The sequence below is a fragment of the Carassius carassius genome, chromosome 16, assembly GCF_963082965.1.
Source record: "Carassius carassius chromosome 16, fCarCar2.1, whole genome shotgun sequence".
NCBI lineage: Eukaryota > Metazoa > Chordata > Actinopteri > Cypriniformes > Cyprinidae > Carassius > Carassius carassius.
In genome coordinates this window covers 30,689,083-30,709,126 of record NC_081770.1, presented here as the reverse complement: position 1 = coordinate 30,709,126, position 20,044 = coordinate 30,689,083, and the positions used below count along the sequence as shown (strand labels likewise).

Here is a 20,044-nt window from a genome sequence, read left to right as displayed (position 1 = left end):
CTAATTTTGATATGTAGTGGTTTGTTTCTGTTGTGTAGTGGTTTGTTTCTGTTGTGTTGTGCTAATTTTGATGTGGCTTGTTTCTGTTGTGTAGTGGTTTGTTTCGGTTGTGTTGTGCTAATTTTGCTGTGGCTTGTTTCTGTTGTGTAGTGGTTTGTTTCGGTTGTGTTGTGCTAATTTTGCTGTGGCTTGTTTCTGTTGTGTAGTGGCTTGTTTCTGTTGTGTTGTGCTAATTTTGCTGTGGCTTGTTTCTGTTGTTTAGTGGTTTGTTTCTGTTTTGTAGTGCTAATTTCGCTGTGGCTTGTTTCTGTTGTTTAGTGGTTTGTTTCTGTTGTGTAGTGCTAATTTTATTGTTTTGTGGCTTGTTTCTGTTGTGTAGTGGTTTGTTTCTGTTGTGTAGGGGTTTGTTTCTGTTGTGTTGTGCTAATTTTGCTGTGGCTTGTTTCTGTTGTGTAGTGGTTTGTTTCTGTTGTGTTGTGCTAATTTTGATGTGGCTTGTTTCTGTTGTGTAGTGGTTTGTTTCTGTTGTGTTGTGCTAATTTTGATATGTAGTGGTTTGTTAATGTTGTGTAGTGGTTTGTTTCTGTTGTGTTGTGCTAATTTTGATGTGGCTTGTTTCTGTTGTGTAGTGGTTTGTTTCTGTTGTGTTGTGCTAATTTTGATATGTAGTGGTTTGTTTCTGTTGTGTAGTGGTTTGTTTCTGTTGTGTTGTGCTAATTTTACTGTGGCTTGTTTCTGTTGTGTTGTGCTAATTTTGATATGTAGTGGTTTGTTTCTGTTGTGTAGTGGTTTGTTTCCGTTGTGTTGTGCTAATTTTGCTGTGGCTTGTTTCCGTTGTGTAGTTCTAATTTTTATTGTTTTGTGGCTTGTTTCTGTTGTGTAGTGGTTTGTTTCTGTTGTGTAGTGGCTTGTTCCTGTTGTGTTGTGCTAATTTTGCTGTGGCTTGTTTCTGTTGTTTAGTGGTTTGTTTCTGTTGTGTAGTGCTAATTTTGCTGTGGCTTGTTTCTGTTGTTTAGTGGTTTGTTTCTGTTGTGTAGTGCTAATTTTATTGTTTTGTGGCTTGTTTCTGTTGTGTAGTGGTTTGTTTCTGTTGTGTAGTGGCTTGTTTCTGTTGTGTTGTGCTAATTTTGCTGTGGCTTGTTTCTGTTGTTTAGTGGTTTGTTTCTGTTGTGTAGTGCTAATTTTGCTGTGGTTTGTTTCTGTTGTTTAGTGGTTTGTTTCTGTTGTGTAGTGCTAATTTTATTGTTTTGTGGCTTGTTTCTGTTGTGTAGTGGTTTGTTTCTGTTGTGTAGTGGCTTGTTTCTGTTGTGTTGTGCTAATCTTGCTGTGGCTTGTTTCTGCTGTGTAGTGCTAATTTTATTGTTTTGTGGCTTGTTTCTGTTGTGTTGTGCTAATTTTGCTGTGGCTTGTTTCCGTTGTGTAGTGCTAATTTTATTGTTTTGTGGCTTGTTTCTGTTGTGTAGTGGTTTGTTTCTGTTGTGTAGTGACTTGTTTCTGTTGTGTTGTGCTAATTTTGCTGTGGCTTGTTTCTGTTGTGTAGTGGCTTGTTTCTGTTGTGTTGTGCTAATTTTGATGTGGCTTGTTTCTGGTGTGTAGTGGTTTGGTTCTGTTGTGTTGTGCTAATTTTGCTGTGGCTTGTTTCCGTTGTGTAGCAGTTTGTTTCCGTTGTGTAGTGCTAATTTTATTGTTTTGTGGCTTGTTTCTGTTGTGTTGTGGAGATTTCATGGTATTGTTTATATTCTGCAAAAATAGATACAAAGTGACTAAAACGAATATGTATTCTGTACTATTAAGTGTATGCTGAATGGTTTCAAAACAAAATGGTTTTTATTTTTCGTTGACTTGAGTGACACTTAATATACAATAACATTATATCATTTTACTAAATCTTATTCCTTACATTTCCCAAACAGGAATTATTAGACATTTGTCCATCCAAAACAGTTTTTTTTTAAATAATAATTTTCAATAAAAATGACGACTTGGACAACTTCTCAGAACAAAAATATAAAAAATTGTTAAGTTTATTTCTCTTTTTATCCTGACTGAGGTGCTATTGTGTTATAAAAGGCAGTAGAATGGAAGTGGGCTTCAGTAAACTGAGTGATAACATACAGAGTTGCACATTAATAAAGAAAAAGGTACACGCAGAGCCAAATTAATTTATATTTTACTAACAACTATTCACATCTATCTATCAACTCGGGGCTGCCCAAACTCGGTCCTGGAGGGCCGGTGTCTTACAGAGTTTAGCTTCAACACGAATTAGACAAACCTGAACCAGCTAAACAAGCTCTTACTAGTTATACTAAACTTCCAGGCAGGTGTGCTGAGGCAAGTTGGAGCTAAACTCTTCAGGACACCGGTCATTGTGCACTGCGTTTGGGCACCCCTGCATTAACTGAATGGGCAAAAGCTACCGCTGCGCAAAACTGAACATTCACAATGACTGTTTTGATTTTCCCCGAATATTAGGCAGTGCTCTGACAGCAGATAATCTGACAGCTGTGATGCTCTTAAACTAATCCAGAGACTCTCAGTGGATGATGAGGTAATGCAGTGCTCTCTGACAAATTAAGGCTGTATATACAGACTTCAATGCAGAGTGAACCACTGGCATAGCATAATCTCTGCATCTGTTCCCCATAATGCCACTGAGTCACAATTTCATGACAATCACTGTATCGGAAATAGACAAATATGTGTAGTCAAGTGCAAAACTTCATGGTGTTTTGCATTGTGGATTAAGTTACATATACACATTATATATAGGGTGCCACTTTTCTGAAGTTTGTGAATCCCTTGCAGAATCTGTAAAAATGTGATTAATTTTAGCAAAATAAGAGAAAATGTAAAATGCATGTAATATTTATTTAGTACTGTCCTGAGTAAGATATTTTACATAAAAGATGTTTATATTTAATCCACAAGACAAAAAATAGCTGAAATTAAAATAACCTTAATTCTCAGTTCTCAATACTGTGTGTGCTTACCTGGATGAACCACAACTGTTTTTTTTTTGTGACTTTCACATAGCATCTTTAGGTTATAATAACATAAATTCAAATCCAGGTTTTACTAATCCTAATACTCCTATACTAATCCTATACACAGGCACTGGACTAAAATACATTAATCAGTCATTGCTGTTACAGATGAGGTGTAGTGCTAAATGTAAAACAAAGTGCAAGAGGAGGATAAGGACTAAATGAGGAGTTTACTGACGATAACGAAGAATACAGACAATATTAACAAGATAACATTTAGCATACAAGTCAAATATATCAACAACGATAAACATCGACAATAATCACGGACAAGGGAGAACTAAACAGACCAGGTATTTAAACACACAGGTGATGAGGGAACTGGGGACAGGTGAGGATCAATCAATTAACTAAAACAAGAAAAGGAAGATGACCAAATAAGGAAACCAAAAGTTCATAAACGTGACAGTTCGCCCCCTCCCGGAAAGGTGCGTCCTCGCACCGCAAGAGGAATACCAGCGGAGGGAGGGTGGGGGTTCTGGAGGCGGGCGAGGAGCAGGCCAGGAGCAGGTGACGAGGGAGCATGGAGGTAGGGACCAGGGCGGAGTGGATGGAGGGAGGAGCCAGGGAGGAGCCCGGAGCAGGAGGAGCCAGATGGTCCACCAGAGACCAGCCAGGACGGAGATCCACGGTGGAGTCGACGGTGGGAGGAGCCACGGTGGAGAAGCGGCCGACGACATCTGGGGGCCGACAGGAGACTGCACCGGTGGGTGAGGAGCCCACGATGGAGCAGCACAGCAATTCAGAGCTGGGCGGAACCAGCAGAGACATAGGAAATTCAGAGCTGGGCGGAACCAGCGGAGAGACAGAAAATTCAGAGCTGGACGGAACCAGCGTAGAGACAGAAAATCCATAGCTGGGCGGAACCAGCGGAGAGACAGAAAATTCAGGGCTGGGCGGAACCAGCGGAGAGACAGAAAATTCAGGGCTGGGCGGAACCAGCGGAGAAACAAAAAATTCAGGGCTGGGCGGAACCAGCAGAGAAACAGAAAATTCAGGGCTGGGCGGAACCAGTGGAGAAACAGAAAATTCAGGGCTGGGCGGAACCAGTGGAGAAACCGAAAATTCAGGGCTGGGCGGAACCAGCGGAGAAACAGAAAACTCAGGGCTGGACGGAACCAGCGGAGAGACAGAAAATTCATAGCTGGGCGGAACCAGCGGAGAGACAGAAAATTCATAGCTGGGCGGAACCAGCGGAGAAACAGAAAATTCAGGGCTGGGCGGAACCAGCGGAGAAACAGAAAATTCAGGGCTGGGCGGAACCAGCGGAGAAACAGAAAATTCAGGGCTGGACGGAACCAGCGGAAATGGAGCAGAGGAGCTGACTGGAGGAGGTAGGAGTGGGAGACTGAGAGGGTATACAAGGGGATCAGGGCTGGATGGAACCAGCGGAAAAACGGGATACAGGAATTACCTCCATAGACCAGTCAATTAGATCCAGAAGTTGCTCCATATTTCCCGAGACCGGATACAGCTCACCCTCAGTCGCAGGAGTGTGGGCAGGGCTTTCCTCCACGCCCTCGATCTCCACGAAGACTCCCACGATGCATGGTGTTGCCGGCTCACACACCTGGTCAGTCGCGCTCTCGAGGTCCTGCTTTGGCTCGGGCTCTGCGGCTGCGGTGGGCTCTGGCTCCGTGTGGCTTGATGGTGGCTGGCTGGTCTCTGGGTCGGGAGTGGGGCTGGAGATATCTTCTTCGGCGGTGCTGATGGTAAATGCAGATCCATTCTTCTCCAGCACCCACTCCACGAAAGCGGCGAAATCCTCTCGGGGACCGTTCGCTGGTAGGCGTGCCTTACACCGCTCGCTCAGGCTGGTGTAGAAAAAGTTAAAGAGCAAGCTGTCGGGGAAGTTAGTAAGGCATGCCAGATCTAAAAAGTCCCTGGTGTGGTCCTCCAGCGAACGGTCCAGTTGCTCCAGGCATAGGAGACGGACTGCTGGGATGGCCATTCCGGGAGAGGGAGGAAAACAAAAATAAAAAACCAAAAAGAAAGAAAAACGCCGCTAAAATAAACTATACTGTTTTGGTCCGTGATTCTGTTACAGATGAGGTGTAGTGCTAAACGTAAAACAAAGTGCAAGAGGAGGATAAGGAATAAATGAGGAGTTTACTGACGATAACGAAGAATACAGACAATATTTACAAGATAACATTTAGCATACAAGTCACATATATCAACAACGATAAACATCGACAATAATCACGGACAAGGGAGAACTAAACAGACCAGTTATTTAAACACACAGGTGATGAGGGAACTGGGGACAGGTGAGGATCAATCAATTAACTAAAACAAGAAAAGGAAGATGACCAAATAAGGAAACCAAAAGTTCATAAACGTGACAATTGCGTCCAAAATCAATTAAACGGTTTATCTTGTTAATGCTATAAATTAATTACAGCAATGAAATAAAATTTCATCATGAACAAGAACATGAACAACATCACAGACCATAGACCACCTTACCTTCAACTTCCAAAAGTGCATTCATCTTTGCAATGTTAGATTCATTTAGTTGATTAGTTTAACAAAAACAAAACGTATTATATTAACAAAAACATAAATGGCATTAATAAAAACACTAACACTGACAAGCTATGCAATATTGCGTTGATAATTGAATGTGATACATCTAATGAACGCGATATAGCATTGTTTTTTTCAGTGATCTACAGCTCATTGTTTTAAATGCATCTGAATAATATCCATCTGAAAGCACGTGATGGAGATTTACCAGTACTATACATCACAGAAAAGGCTTTACTGATGAGATGTGTCTGACAATCACATGCGTTTTCAACATACATCAAAATGGCGGATAGGAAGTTCGGAATGTCTAAGCGAAAATTGTATCTATGTTGTAGACATGACCCAAGGAATATTTTGACACCAGCTTCATTACGATAGGCCAATGCAATCAAAAGTTATTAGCATTTTAGGAAATTTAATAATTAACAGATAATGAAAGGTTTATTACTCTTGACCAATAGGTGGCGCTGTTAACAAATTGATGTGGTGTGCTCAGTTTGAGGTGACAATGGCATATAAAGTTTGACTTAAATATGTAAAAGCGTTGCAGATATACACCTCTCAAATGCAGTTTGGCATCTTTCCAGCCAATTCGATGACGTGCTAAACGAGAACAGTTTCTTATATTGACACAAAATCCATAACTTTATTGAAAATTTCTTGAAAATCGAACTGACCGTCTAGAAAGAGTTCGAAAAAGTAGGTTTTCAACATAAATCAAAATGGCGGGCAGAAAGTTGGTATCGATTTTCTCTGCATGATCCAAGGAATCTAACAACATCAGTCCCATTACAATGGACATAGGCTAATGTAAGCAAAAGTCATTAGCATTTTTATAAATTTCATTATAACTCATATGAACTTTTTGAGTACCATCAGGGCCTGGTGTCAAAGATGCTTAACGAGTTTCGTAACGATATGTCAGTGCGTTCGTAAATTATGGCATTTCATGAATTTTCAAAATTCAAAATGGCTGGCACCCAAAACGGCTGACATGGGAAAACTGTATATCATTTGACTTGGCATGATACATCAAATCTAAAAAGACCAGTTTTGTCATTTTTGGCCCAACCATTTAGAAGTAGTAAGCAAAAATATGCATTTTTCATTTATCCTTACCACTAGGTGGCACAGTGCAAAACACTGCTGGTAGTCTCAGGTCATGCTTGTTATGACAAACACTAAGCTTGGTCTCAATATGCCTAACCGTTGCGGAGATAAAGCCTCACATTCATTTTTGCATGCTTTTCATAGAATTCTTTCGAGTGTTATTCAAGAACGGTTGGACGAATCAACTTGAATTCAATAACTTTTTGCCAGCAAGGTCTGAAGATAATCTGGTTAAATTTTCATGACAATCGGTGCAAAGGCTTAGGACGAGTTCAAAAAGTAGGTTTTACGAACAATTAAAAAGGTGATGGTCATATAATTAGTATATCATCAAAAAGTTGATTTATTTCACTAATTCCATTCAAAAAGTGAAACTTGTATATTATATTCATTCGTTACACACAGACTGATATATTTCAAATGTTTATTTCTTTTAATTTTGATGATTATAACTGACAACAAAGGAAAATCCCAAATTCAGTAACTCAGAAAATTTGAATATTACTTAAAACCAATACAAAGAAAGCTTTTTAGAAATCTTGGCCAATTGAAAAGTATGACCATGAAAAGTATGAGCATGTACAGCACTCAATCCTTGCTTTGATATATGACCAGCACCTGTAAACATGAGTGCAAGTTTGGACAAGTGGGTGTGCTAGAGAGTTTGAGTTAGAGACTCCAAATTTGCTATGGTGACTTTTCACACTGTCCTCTATCAGTGTGCCAAATTTCACAACTTTCCCACAAGTGGTTCTATGGGCAGCCATAGACTTGCGGTGAAAGAAGAAAATCACTCTAATGGATACAATAGGTGCCTTTAAATTAATATTAGCTGATTCAGTCTCAACTGATGGCCTATAAAAAGGTGTCTTATTACCAACATGTCACACAAGAAACATTTCATGATGGGTAAAAGCAAAGAGCTCTCTCAAGACCTTCACAACCTTATTGTTGCAAAACATACTGATGGCATTTCTATACTTCTGAATGTTCAGTGAGCACCGTTGGGGCCGTAATCTGGATTTGGAAAGAACATTATTTCACCATAAATCAGCCACGACCTGGTGCTCCCCACAAGATTTCTGACAGAGGAGTGAAAATAATTATCATAAGAGTTGTCTAAGAGCCAAAGACCAGCTTCAGAAAGATCAGGAATTAGTAGGTATAATTATTTCAAGAAAACAAGTAATGCACTCAACCATGAAAGACTTCATTGCTGAAGATAAAGCATGTTGAAACACATTCAAAGATGCTGCACCACATTTAAACAATTCTGTGAAAAACTGGGAGAATATAATCCAAAATTAATGTTTGGAGGTACATGACCCCAAAAACATCATGGTGTGGCACTGGCAAAATTTATATATTTGAAGAAAGGATGAATGGAATTTTTTTACATTACATTCTTGATCAAAATCAGCTGCCATCTACCAGGGTGATGAAGATGCAATGAGGGTGGACCTTCCAGCAACACAATGATCCCAAACACAGCCAAGGAAAGTCTCAATTGGTTTTAGAGAAAGAAAGTAAAGCTGCTAGAATGATCCAACCAATCGACTGACTTGAATCCAATAGAAAACCTATGGAAAGAACTACAGATCAGAGTTAATAGAAGATGCCTACAGAACCTTCAACATTTTAAGACTGTGTGGAAGAATGGGCCAAAATCACACCTGAGCAATGTATGCGACTAGTTTCTTGATACAATAGGCATCTTGGAGCTGTCATTACCAACAAAGGCTTCTGTACGAAGTATTAAATTACAACCCGAATTCTGGAAAAGTTGGGACGTTTTTTAAATTTTAATAAAATGAAAACTAAAAGAATTTCAAATCACATGAGCCAATATTTTATTCACAATAGAACATAGATAACATAGCAAATGTTTAAACTGAGAAAGTTTACAATTTTATGCACCAAATGAGCTCATTTCAATTTTGAGTTGGGACGGGGCATGTTTACCATGGTGTAGCATCTCCTTTTCTTTTCAAAACAGTTTGAAGACGTCTGGGCATTGAGGCTATGAGTTGCTGGAGTTTTGCTGTTGGAATTTGGTCCCATTCTTGCCTTATATAGATTTCCAGCTGCTGAAGAGTTCGTGGTCGTCTTTGATGTATTTTTCGTTTAATGATGCGCCAAATGTTCTCTATAGGTGAAAGATCTGGACTGCAGGCAGGCCAGGTTAGCACCCGGACTCTTCTACGACGAAGCCATGCTGTTGTTATAGCTGCAGTATGTGGTTTTGCATTGTCCTGCTGAAATAAACAAGGCCTTCCCTGAAATAGACGTTGTTTGGAGGGAAGCATATGTTGCTCTAAAACCTTTATACACCTTTCAGCATTCACAGAGCCTTCCAAAACATGCAAGCTGCCCATACCGTATGCACTTATGCACCCCCATACCATCAGAGATGCTGGCTTTTGAACTGAACGCTGATAACATGCTGGAAGGTCTCCCTCCTCTTTAGCCCGGAGGACACGGCGTCCGTGATTTCCAACAAGAATGTCAAATTTGGACTCGTCTGACCATAAAACACTATTCCACTTTGAAATAGTCCATTTTAAATGAGCCTTGGCCCACAGGACACGACGGCGCTTCTGGACCATGTTCACATATGGCTTCCTTTTTGCATGATAGAGCTTTAGTTGGCATCTGCTGATGGCACGGCGGATTGTGTTTACCGACAGTGGTTTCTGAAAGTATTCCTGGGCCCATTTAGTAATGTCATTGACACAATCATGCCGATGAGTGATGCAGTGTCGTCTGAGAGCCCGAAGACCACGGGCATCCAATAAAGGTCTCCGGCCTTGTCCCTTACGCACAGAGATTTCTCCAGTTTCTCTGAATCTTTTGATGATGTTATGCATTGTAGATGATGAGATTTGCAAAGCCTTTGCAATTTGACGTTGAGGAACATTGTTTTTAAAGTTTTCCACAATTTTTTTACGCAGTCTTTCACAGATTGGAGAGCCTCTGCCCATCTTTACTTCTGAGAGACTCTGCTTCTCTAAGACAAAGCTTTTATAGCTAATCATGTTACAGACCTGATATCAATTAACTTAATTAATCACTAGATGTTCTCCCAGCTGAATCTTTTCAAAACTGCTTGCTTTTTTAGCCATTTGTTGCCCCCGTGCCAACTTTTTTGAGACCTGTAGCAGGCATTAAATTTTAAATGAGCTAATTAAGTGGATAAAAGTGTAAAATTTCTCAGTTTAAACATTTGCTACGTTATCTATGTTCTATTGTGAATAAAATATCGGCTCATGTGATTTGAAATTCCTTTAGTTTTCATTTTATTAAAATTTAAAAAACGTCCCAACTTTTCCGGAATTCGGGTTGTAATTTCAGTAAGTGTGTTCAACACTTTTCCCCAGGGTCATTCCATTTTATTATACATGACATAATTTCTGAACTTATTAGTGTTGTTTTCTTTGCATGTATGGATTTTTTTTTTCATTCAATTTAGAATTTGGAATTTTAGCAAAAGAGTTTCGAATGAATTGCATGCATCAATTTCTTTCTTTTTTATTTACATTTTTTAAAAGAAAATATTAACTCGCCGTCATTCATTGCTAACTTATTTTAACCCCCGTGAATCATGAATACATTTCAGAACATGTTTGTTGGTATCCGTGCTTTTCCAGTTATCATTTGCGCTCCACACAGAAAATTAAATGGGAGTGAAAGGACCTGAGGGAGAGTATATGATGACGTGATCTTCTCTTTTTTGCTCAACTCTTCCTTTAAAGATACGATTACGGGATACCTGTGTCGACTCGGGAGCATTACTGTCTACATTTCTGTCGATAGAAACTAGATTTTTTCCCCCGTGTGAACACTGAAACACACACACACACACAAACTCACCGTTAACACGTGTGACACATACACAACTTCTTAGAGCCGTTAGTGTGCTCGGTCCAGGGTGACGTCACTTCCGGGATGTTGTCAGTCAGTCAAAATTCTCCTCCATCGAGCGCAGTCGGCGTGTGTTTGTGTCCACGTTCGCGCTCCGCCGCATTGGGTTCGAGTTTCAGACTGTGCCGGGCTCTTCGCGTTGGCTCGCTCGCACTGTAATGCGGAGAGAAGCGGTTGTGTTGATGCCGTGTCGGAGGTAGCTCCCCGCGCTAGCTCGAGTCAGGATGATCCGCTGGATCCGACAGCAGCTGGTAACGTTTAAACTCTTTATCAACACACAGTCTTTTCGCTTCAGTGTTTTGGTGCTGCGATCTCATTGAGTTAGCGCGAAGCTAACGTGTAACGTCTTAAATTACATTTAATGAAGGCAGCGTTTCGCTTAATAATAAACTCTGTGTTGCAACATTTCCTCCGTTTTATTTGATGTAGCAGGTGTTCAGATATGAGGTCATCGAGAACACGAATATCGAGATAATTTAACGGTTTTGTTTTTAAATCGTTCTGGGCGGGAAGCTTGTTTTGTTTTTGTTTTGTCTCTTGATTTGCTCGTTTTCTTCTTACTGGCAGTTGTAACGCTATCTTTTTTTTCTGCAACAAATGTCACAATCGACTTTACTCATGCGCTTTATAAATACTGCAGAAAGTTTGACAGCAACTTCACTAGCAGACTGTGATCAGTTGAGACTTCACATGTTTCGTTTGAACAGATAGCTTTAAATATCAGAAATATGCAGGCGAAATTCCCCTGTAGTGAATTATCTATCATTAGATGATATTTGTAATCGGTAGCTGTCAGATATCAATGTTTGCTGTCTAATATAATTTAGTTTTGTTGAAACAACTAACATACCATGTATTCTAACAAGCATTTATTAAGATTTCCATTTCCATATGTGAGGTTTTGAGTTATTTAGGTAGATATGTATATATACACTTTCTTTTAATTAATTCACTATGCCCCAATTAACCTATTGTGTTCATTTTAAAACTACACTTTGATTTGTAAATGGTCTGTTTCCTCAATTGAAGTATGAATTGTATAGTTACAGTGTAATATTTCCTTATTTTAATGGTTGTCACGCTTCTCAGTTGGCTTAGTAATTTACAGATAATATTAGATTAGCTATATCTAGATGTGTCTTATCTTGTTTGTTGGTCTGAAGGTTGTGTCCTAATGCTGTTGGCTTCACATCACAGGAAGTGTGTTTAGATCTGGTCTCATTTCAGACACTTCTGCTAACCCTGTGCCTGCACACTTGGGTTTGACTGTTACATGGTTAGCGGAGATGGAAACAGTGGTGTGACAGAACCACATCTCTGTTTTTCACATCTTTCAGGTGTCGCTCTTTCCCGCCTGTGTAATTGGGCTTGTTCTGTGTAATCGGTGTATTTAGAAACAGTGCAGTGTTCCAGCGAAGCTGAAATGGCAGTGTTGCGCTTAAAGTTTTCAGAACTTCCCTCATTTGGTATTCTTGCAATTGTTCTTGTCAAACAATCACCCAGTGAGGTTTTTTTGTGTGTGTGTGTGTGTGCATAATATAGGTCAGGTGTTGTGATCACTTTTCACTACCAACCTTGTGGATTCAGTTCCTCTCTCTCTTACACATGTTATTACACATCCTAGAACCAAAAGGAATAGTTACCAAAAAAAAGAAAGAAAAAAAAAAGAAAATGTATTCACCCTCAGGCCATCTGAGATGTGGATGAGTTTGTTTCTTCATCAGATTTGGAGAAATGTAGCATTATATCACTTGCTCACCAATGGATGTGGATGGGTGCCGTCAGAATGAGAGTCCAAACAGCTGATCAAACATCACAATAATCCAGAAGTACATATTTGTTTAGAGCTGTTTTGGCTTTCTAAATGGTGCTTGATCTGTGCAGATTTCTCTCCTGATTCAGACCAGGTTACTTTTTCACTGGAGGAAATGTTGTATTATGGACTCCTATTTTAGCTAGAAGCAAAGGTTTGAAGTTAAAAACATCTTAATGATGGATTTGGGCTTCACATGATGTAAACTGATGGCCTGGGGCCTGTACCATGATGCTAGATGAACTAATTCAGAGTTACAGGATTAGTTTAAAGTTGGCCAAACCAAACCACTCCAATCTTGCTTTATTGGTACCATTATACTGATCAACTTTCTTTGTCAACTCAGGCTTTGATCCTGAGTTTGTGGAGCGCATGTATCTGAATGTGTGACATCAGTGGTGAACAGCCAATCACAACATTATAGTGACCTTTCGTTTGTAGGAAGAGAAACTCGGGGAGTGACTTTTTTGCGTAAGTTACTATAACAATGAATGCAGCTAAAAGCCAAGCCACTTTCATGGTACCTGAAACCCACGATTGGTGCAAACTAAACTGAAATTTACCTGGCTAGCCAGCTAATCCAGCTTCATGATAATGCTGTGGATTATTGTGATGTTTTTATCAGCTGTTTGGACTCTCATTCTGACGACACCCATTCACAGCAGAGGATTCATTGGTGAACAAGTGACGTAATGGTAAATTTTCCAAATCTGATGAAGAAACACTCATCTACATCTCAGATAGCCTGAGGGTGTGTACATTTCTAGCAAATTTCATTTCATATTCCTTTAATTAGTTTTGTTGTATGACTACAGAGATCATCAGCATGTGGGCTTGAAGCATTGTTTGCAGATTTCTATTTATGAATCTCCATTTCAGGCATCGTGTTACAAATCCGTGTATTCACTTATCTGCAGATTGATTTATTGAGATGCTGCATGTTTTGGGGAAATGATGAACGGAAGAGTTTGCAGGTGATTCATGGCAGGTAGATGATCTTGAGCTATAGGAACAAATCTGTGTTTTCATTGAGACAAACGGTCACATGGAGAGACCAGGATGTCAATGTTTGAGATGGGCTCTTTCAGCTCGGCCCGTAAACAGCCACCCACATCATCTTAGCATCACTGTGTTGTGAGTTTTGCTCAAGCAACCACTCTTTCCTTCAGAACTGGAAAATAATCTAGCTGTTGTTTTATTGCATTGAATGGGTTACAGAACATAAGAGACATTTCCCTTAATGCATAATAATTCCCTTCTCTCTCAGTGTTTTATTCCTTCCTTCCTTCATCCAGCCTAATTCACACGAGGCTGCTTGTGTTTCTTCATGTTTCAGTGAGTCATGGGAAGTGTCTTGTTATGGCAGGGCTTAGAGTCAGGGCAGAGCACTAAAGCCTAATGTGATCTGCATTCTGTTTGCTTTTCTGCTGCCAACGTCATCTTACACAAACTCATCCGCTGCCATACCAGCTGCTTCCAGCTCACAATGACTCCTAATCAGTCACTATTCAATATGTTTCATGTATGGTATATTCATATTTAATGTGGTGTATGTTCCAGTGAGTGTATTTTAAATAGATGTGTCTGTTAAGTTAGTATTATATTTTATTAATAGCTGCAAACCACATGTTTATGAGTCAATGGTCAAATGCACTTACTTGTTGGCCAGAGTGCTCGTCTGGTGAGGTATCAGTGCAAGCAAAGCAGGTATGTAAATGTAAACAGGCGGGACATCTGCTCTGTGTCATCATACTGGGTCTGTGCATTGCATCTTGAAGTGTAACAGCAGCCTGATGGAAAGAAACAATGAGGGCCTGAAGCAAAAAACCCATTTTCTCCATATGGAATAACTGAATCATATTTTCCTTAATCTTTTGACATGCAGATCTGGGTCGATTACTTACAAATTGTAATCCATTACTGATTCTAAATGACAAAAATTACAACTACAAAAATTTTCCATTGCATTACACATTTTAGGTAATATAATCAGCTACTTTTAGATTACCTTTGACCTATGTTTTCCACATTGATTGAAATAGAAAAAAAATGTACCATATTGACATAAAAAGTAAGAAAGAGTAAGAAAATATATTCCATTTGTTATTCCCAACAAATTAGTTTTTGTACATTAGTAGTACATTAAACATTATATTACATTAAGGTAGTTTAGGCAGGGAATTTATGAGTTTAATGGACTGCTAATAATTAAAAATACAGTCAAAACAAATGTCAAAATAAAACTTACTTAAAAAATGTAATATTTTATTTGGTTATCTGAGAGAATGAGAACTGTGAACATGCAAATGTTATGCTTCATTATTAAAATGTTTATTATAAAATTTCAGGGGTACTTCTAATAAAAATATATCAGGTCAAAGAGGATCAGATGACTCTAAGTTAGCATCAATTTGTGGATTTTAATTTTATTGAAAGACAAACGCCTTCCAAAGTAGTATAGTAAATATAGTATAGTAAAATAACTGACAGTGATCTAGGGCTGTAAAAATTGCTCAAAAATGACGTTCGAATATTCCCTCTAAAAAATACACAAATATTCGAACTATTCGAACATCTGGTTGCGCATGTCGTCAATGCGCATTACGTCAATAACAGGCTAAAATAATACAAAGAGACATAACTAATTGTATAGATAGTCTATTTAAATTTAAACATATATGACAACGTATTACCTACACAAAAACAAGGAAATCAACTAATGGCCAAGACTGCAGACCTCACGCTCTCTCACCCTCACGTTCTCTGCGCATAATGGTTTAAATGAACAAACACATTTTTGTGCAAGCAATTTAAGGTCGCGATTGTTGTCCCAAATAGGGCTGTGACGGTGGCTGATTTTTACCACCGCGGTAGTCATGGACCAACAACCGCCGGTGGCGCGGTGTTTGGAGAGAAAAAAAAAAAAAATATATATATATTAGTGTCAAAATTTGCTCATTAACCAAGGCGATAATTTTTTTCCAGTTTAACGTATTCAAATTATTTTACGTAGGGGCGGGGATGGCCACCCACTCACAACTGCTGCTTCTGTCACTTTTTCTCATGACAAGAAGTGAATTTATTCAGTCGCAGACTGGCAGAATGACTGAACAGGAAACGTTTCAGACACGCGCTCCACTCACTTTATTATCAGGTGCAAGTTAAGCGAGCACGGACGGTCCTGTGCTCAAAGGCGGTGCGTGCTTCCTTTGTGCATATCCTTTCATATCAAACTGCGAAATAAACTATGTGCAAGCAGTGTCGTGGTCAGTTAATTCATGGAATTACCAAAAAAGGTGATTAAAGCTGACTTAAACTGTGCATGCATGTAATATATTTTATATATATATTATATACAGGATATATTTATATGTATGCACGTCTAGAAATCAGCCCAGCACTGTCTCACTCATCTAACACATCCTATTTAACTCGTCAGTTTGTGTTTATTTGAGCACTTCTGTCAGTGAACGCCGCCTGCAAAACACAAAAATAAATATCAAAGAAATAATGTTTATTTAGGCTACAAGAAAGTAGCCTAAATAAGAACGTTAAATACACCCTGTCTAGATACTAGACAGACTAAACCTGTCGCAACGCGGTTGTGTTGCGTCCGGTTAACTTTTCCGCCACCAATCAAGCTCAGTAGCTAACTCCTCATCTGCACGCGCTCTCTTTGAAAAAGGAATCGTTGCCATATTTCTTGTTACCATCTTTTATTTATCGGGGTCTCGTTTGTATTTGGACAGTTTGGAGAAAGCCTCACCAAACCTGACCAGCCAGCGTTTGCGATCACGAAAACTTGTGCAAACGCTGATGGGTGACATGAATGCAGATGACTTCAGATCGGCGATGTGGTATTTGCTTTCCCAACAAGATCCATCGCCCAACACTAAATTAATTTGCTGAATGTATAAACTGTATTTTCCCGCGCTCAAATCTGCCAATCTAAAGGAAACGCTGTGTTTCAGGTAATTTGTTAATTACCATAGACTTAGAATTTGCAACTATTACAGTTATTACACTTATATACAAAACTTTGTATTATGTTTGTGACGTCACGTGCACTACCGCCGGTGGCAGTAGACAACCGCGGTAGCAACCGACCACCGCGGTGACGCGGTTGTCACGGCAACCGTCACAGCCCTAGTCCCAAATATAGCAGGCTTCATTCAGTGATTGAAACAAATATTATTAATATTAATTGAAGTTTTACAGCATATAGAACTGACCTTGAATGCTCCCGAGCGAGCTGTGCTGTGGTAAACATGGAACTTTTCCTTGACATGAAACGATAAATAATCAAACCTCGGATGCATTGCTTGACAGAACTCCCTGAAGCCTGCCCCATCCCAGCGATACTGATCGGTCTCATGTCCTTACAAATGAACGAAATTATTTTATCCGTTATGGCCTCTTGTCGTAATGCAGACAAAGTGCTTGAGGTGAGCGATGCAAAGTAACGTTAAGTGTCAAGACGTAACTGTTTAGCTGGAGTTCCACACATTATGCCATGCTCATTTGGGTGCACATTTTTGAGATGTGACCTCATGTTGCTAGTGGTAGAATGGTATGCTAACTGTATCTTAAGTAGTTTGCATACAACTTTGTCTCGCGGGTCAACAATTTTACCTCATTTTCTCTGCTTCGGTCGAGTTGGGCTCTGCACTTGCTGGCATCTTCCATGAAGACGCGTCAACTTTCAGCAGTGACGCTGTGCCAGACAGTGCGACTCCTGTGAGGCTGTGACCTGTCGCTGAACCCTCAGGCGCGCTAGCGCGCCCACTCGCAAAGCAGACAACCACGCCTCTACTACCGCGGGCCTTTTTTTCCACTTTTTTTTTTTATTCGAATATTAATTTTCACCTTCGAAATTCGTTTTTTTAAAACTATTCGAATACATATTCGAATTTAGAATATTCGTTGACAGCCCTACAGTGATCATTAAAATAAAAATGGAGTTCATCAGTAGGGGATTTTTGACTGTAGTCTGATAACAAGTATTTTAAAATGTAATTTAATCTAATTACAAGTACTTAATCTTTGGAATCTGATTACGTAATCCAGATATTACATGTAATCAGTTTATAGCTGCAACTAACGATTATTTTTTCTGTCGACTAATCTAACGATTATTTAATTATTATTATTAATTTTTTTTTTTTTTTTTTTTTTTTTTTTTTTCTCGATTAGTCGACTACTCTAACGATTATTTTTATTAAAATAAATTATTAATCTAGTGTTCTTTTTTTGATTAGCTAATGAATCATTTGGATAACTTTACAAAAATATATAAGCACAACTTCTAATATAATATTTCAACCTTTATTAATTTTTTTCCAAAAATACTTGAATGTGGTTGAAGTTTTTACGGTATACAAATATAAAGAAGCAAAGAAAATTATTTTACAATGGTAAATATGAGTTAACGATAGCGTTTATAATTAAACCACAGTAGCCACAAATTTACAGTTGTCTGAGATGTCATGAAATGTTCTTTAGCATCACAAACCATAAAATGTAGTCAGGGTTCTGCTATGGTTTATTTTCATAATAGGTAAACACAGGTCAAAAATGAACACAGTCACATTTCCTTGATTCAGCAGCTGCACGATGTGCTGCCGAGAGTCCTGTCTTGAATCCAGAGATCTGGAGCTAATTCGGTGTAGATCGGTAGCTCGGTGGTTCGTGAATTGTGACTGTTGTTTCGCGCCGCGCCATCTTTTAATGCTTGGTCGAAACCCGCACCAACACAGACTTACTTTATTTTTTATTTTTTTGTTTATCTATCTTACTTCAGCCGCTACAGGTGATCATACCAATAACTTGTAATCCTTACAAGAATATCAGAATCATGCAATGAGCAAGTCTGCAATTATTAGACACTTAATAATATCACATCAGTTTGTGCTTTTAGAATCGCTGCGGTCGTTCCATCACATCTGCAGCGGAACATGAACCAGGAAGTTAGTCACCAGATAACACGGTAACCAGTTAAACCGTAACACCGGAGAGCAACAGTATGTTTTCCTATTGTTTTTTTGATAGAATGCAACTTTCTCCATTCCCAGGAGCAGAAGCCGCAGTTATGCGATATGTAAACAGTGTGACGCGTCGACGCATTTCACGCACGTCAACGTATTTTTGTAGTCGACGTAATCGATGATGTCGACGCGTTGTTGCAGCACTAAATCAGTTACTATCCAGGGGTGCGTTTCCCAAAACCATAGTTGCTAACTAAGTTAGCAACTTTGTTGGTTGCAATGCAATTTCCCATTGCCAAAAACTAAGTTGCTAACCCCAGAAATGCACCCCAGCTCTGACACGTAAGAAGTCATTGTACGATAAAAGCAGCCTGTAAGTTTCAGAACTCAGAATTTTCTTGTAAATCTAAAAACAAAAGTCAAGCGACCAATATAGGGCTGCACTATTAATCGAATGTGATTGTCATGCACATCTGGTCAGTAAAGCCGGTTCTGTGATTAGTAGTAAATCATCATCACATGCTTTCAGATGGAGCAGACGATATAATCACACGATTATGAAGTCTATTTTTTTAGCTATAATTTTTGCATTTATGACAGCTGTTTGCATAGTTTTTCACTGAACTACGGCTCTGTGTAGTAAATACTGCTCCATCTGAAAGCACGTGAAAATACCACATTTAATAACGTTTTTCCTACAAACTCACTACATAAAACGTTAGCCGAGTGTTTGAAATATTTCCTTCTGTGAGATGTGGCTTCATAGTATTCTACACAGAGATAACGGCTATGTCGATTATCATAGCATTATTATATACTTCCTTATAATAAAAATTATGAGACAAACTCAGATGAAACCATATATTGTAGTAGTAGTATGTTTATTAGTCACGTTGAATTAATGAAAGCAGGTAAATCTTTACCGCTATAAGAGATTTCCCGGGTTTCTTCTGCGAGATTTACTGCTGATCACAGAAGAACCTTGCTTCACTGAAAGATATGCATGACAATCGCAGCTTCTGCCAAATCGCAATTTCCATTTCATTTCGATTTATCATGCAGCCCTATGCCAAAATGACTTATTTTTTAAATTTTCACACTGTGACCGCAAAGTGCGATGAAAAACCGCCTCTGCAGAATTAGATCAACATCTGTTTCTATTTGCACTTGTTCTAGGTAAATGATTAAAATGATCAAACACAGGCAACCAAAACAATAAAGATGGCTCAGAGGATAACAAGGGGATAATAGTTTTTGCATTTATTGCGGATTCATTTTTAAACAAGGCACAAATCGATTCAGGATTTGCAGAGAGATTAAAACGAAAAGACAATGCTGTGTCAGCTATATTGGATCCAACAGTAATGTCGCAACTCACAATTAACAGTGTTTTTATCATGGCTAAAAGAATGTAGGCTGTCAAACAGACAAACAGTTAGCCCATCAATAGCAGTGGATTTATTTAGTCTAGAATGAGTCACGTCTATCCAATCTGTGAGTTTCAATGATGGGGCTTGAAAACAGGACAGAGAAGAACCTGCTGCTTCTGAATTATGGTGTTTTTAATGTTAGAAATCTTGTAAGTGGACGTCAGCGAGCAGTAAAATTAGACCCCTTTAATAATAACATCTGAACTA

The 20,044-nt window shown here is 39.0% G+C and overlaps 2 protein-coding genes across 2 annotated transcripts in view; one reads left to right on the top strand and one right to left on the bottom strand.

Moving 5' to 3' along the window:
* Positions 1–20,044, bottom strand: part of mccc1 (methylcrotonyl-CoA carboxylase subunit) — a 170,170-nt gene that overhangs the window by 89,756 nt on the left and 60,370 nt on the right. The gene's annotated exons all lie outside the window — the stretch shown is intronic.
* atp11b (ATPase phospholipid transporting 11B) overlaps positions 10,605–20,044 on the top strand; it is a 54,311-nt gene continuing 44,871 nt past the window's right edge. Inside the window, exon 1 of the mRNA XM_059569829.1 lies at positions 10,605–10,861. Within this exon, the coding sequence (XP_059425812.1) occupies positions 10,835–10,861 (27 nt within the window). The 5' untranslated portion in view covers positions 10,605–10,834. The remainder of the gene's footprint in view (positions 10,862–20,044) is intronic.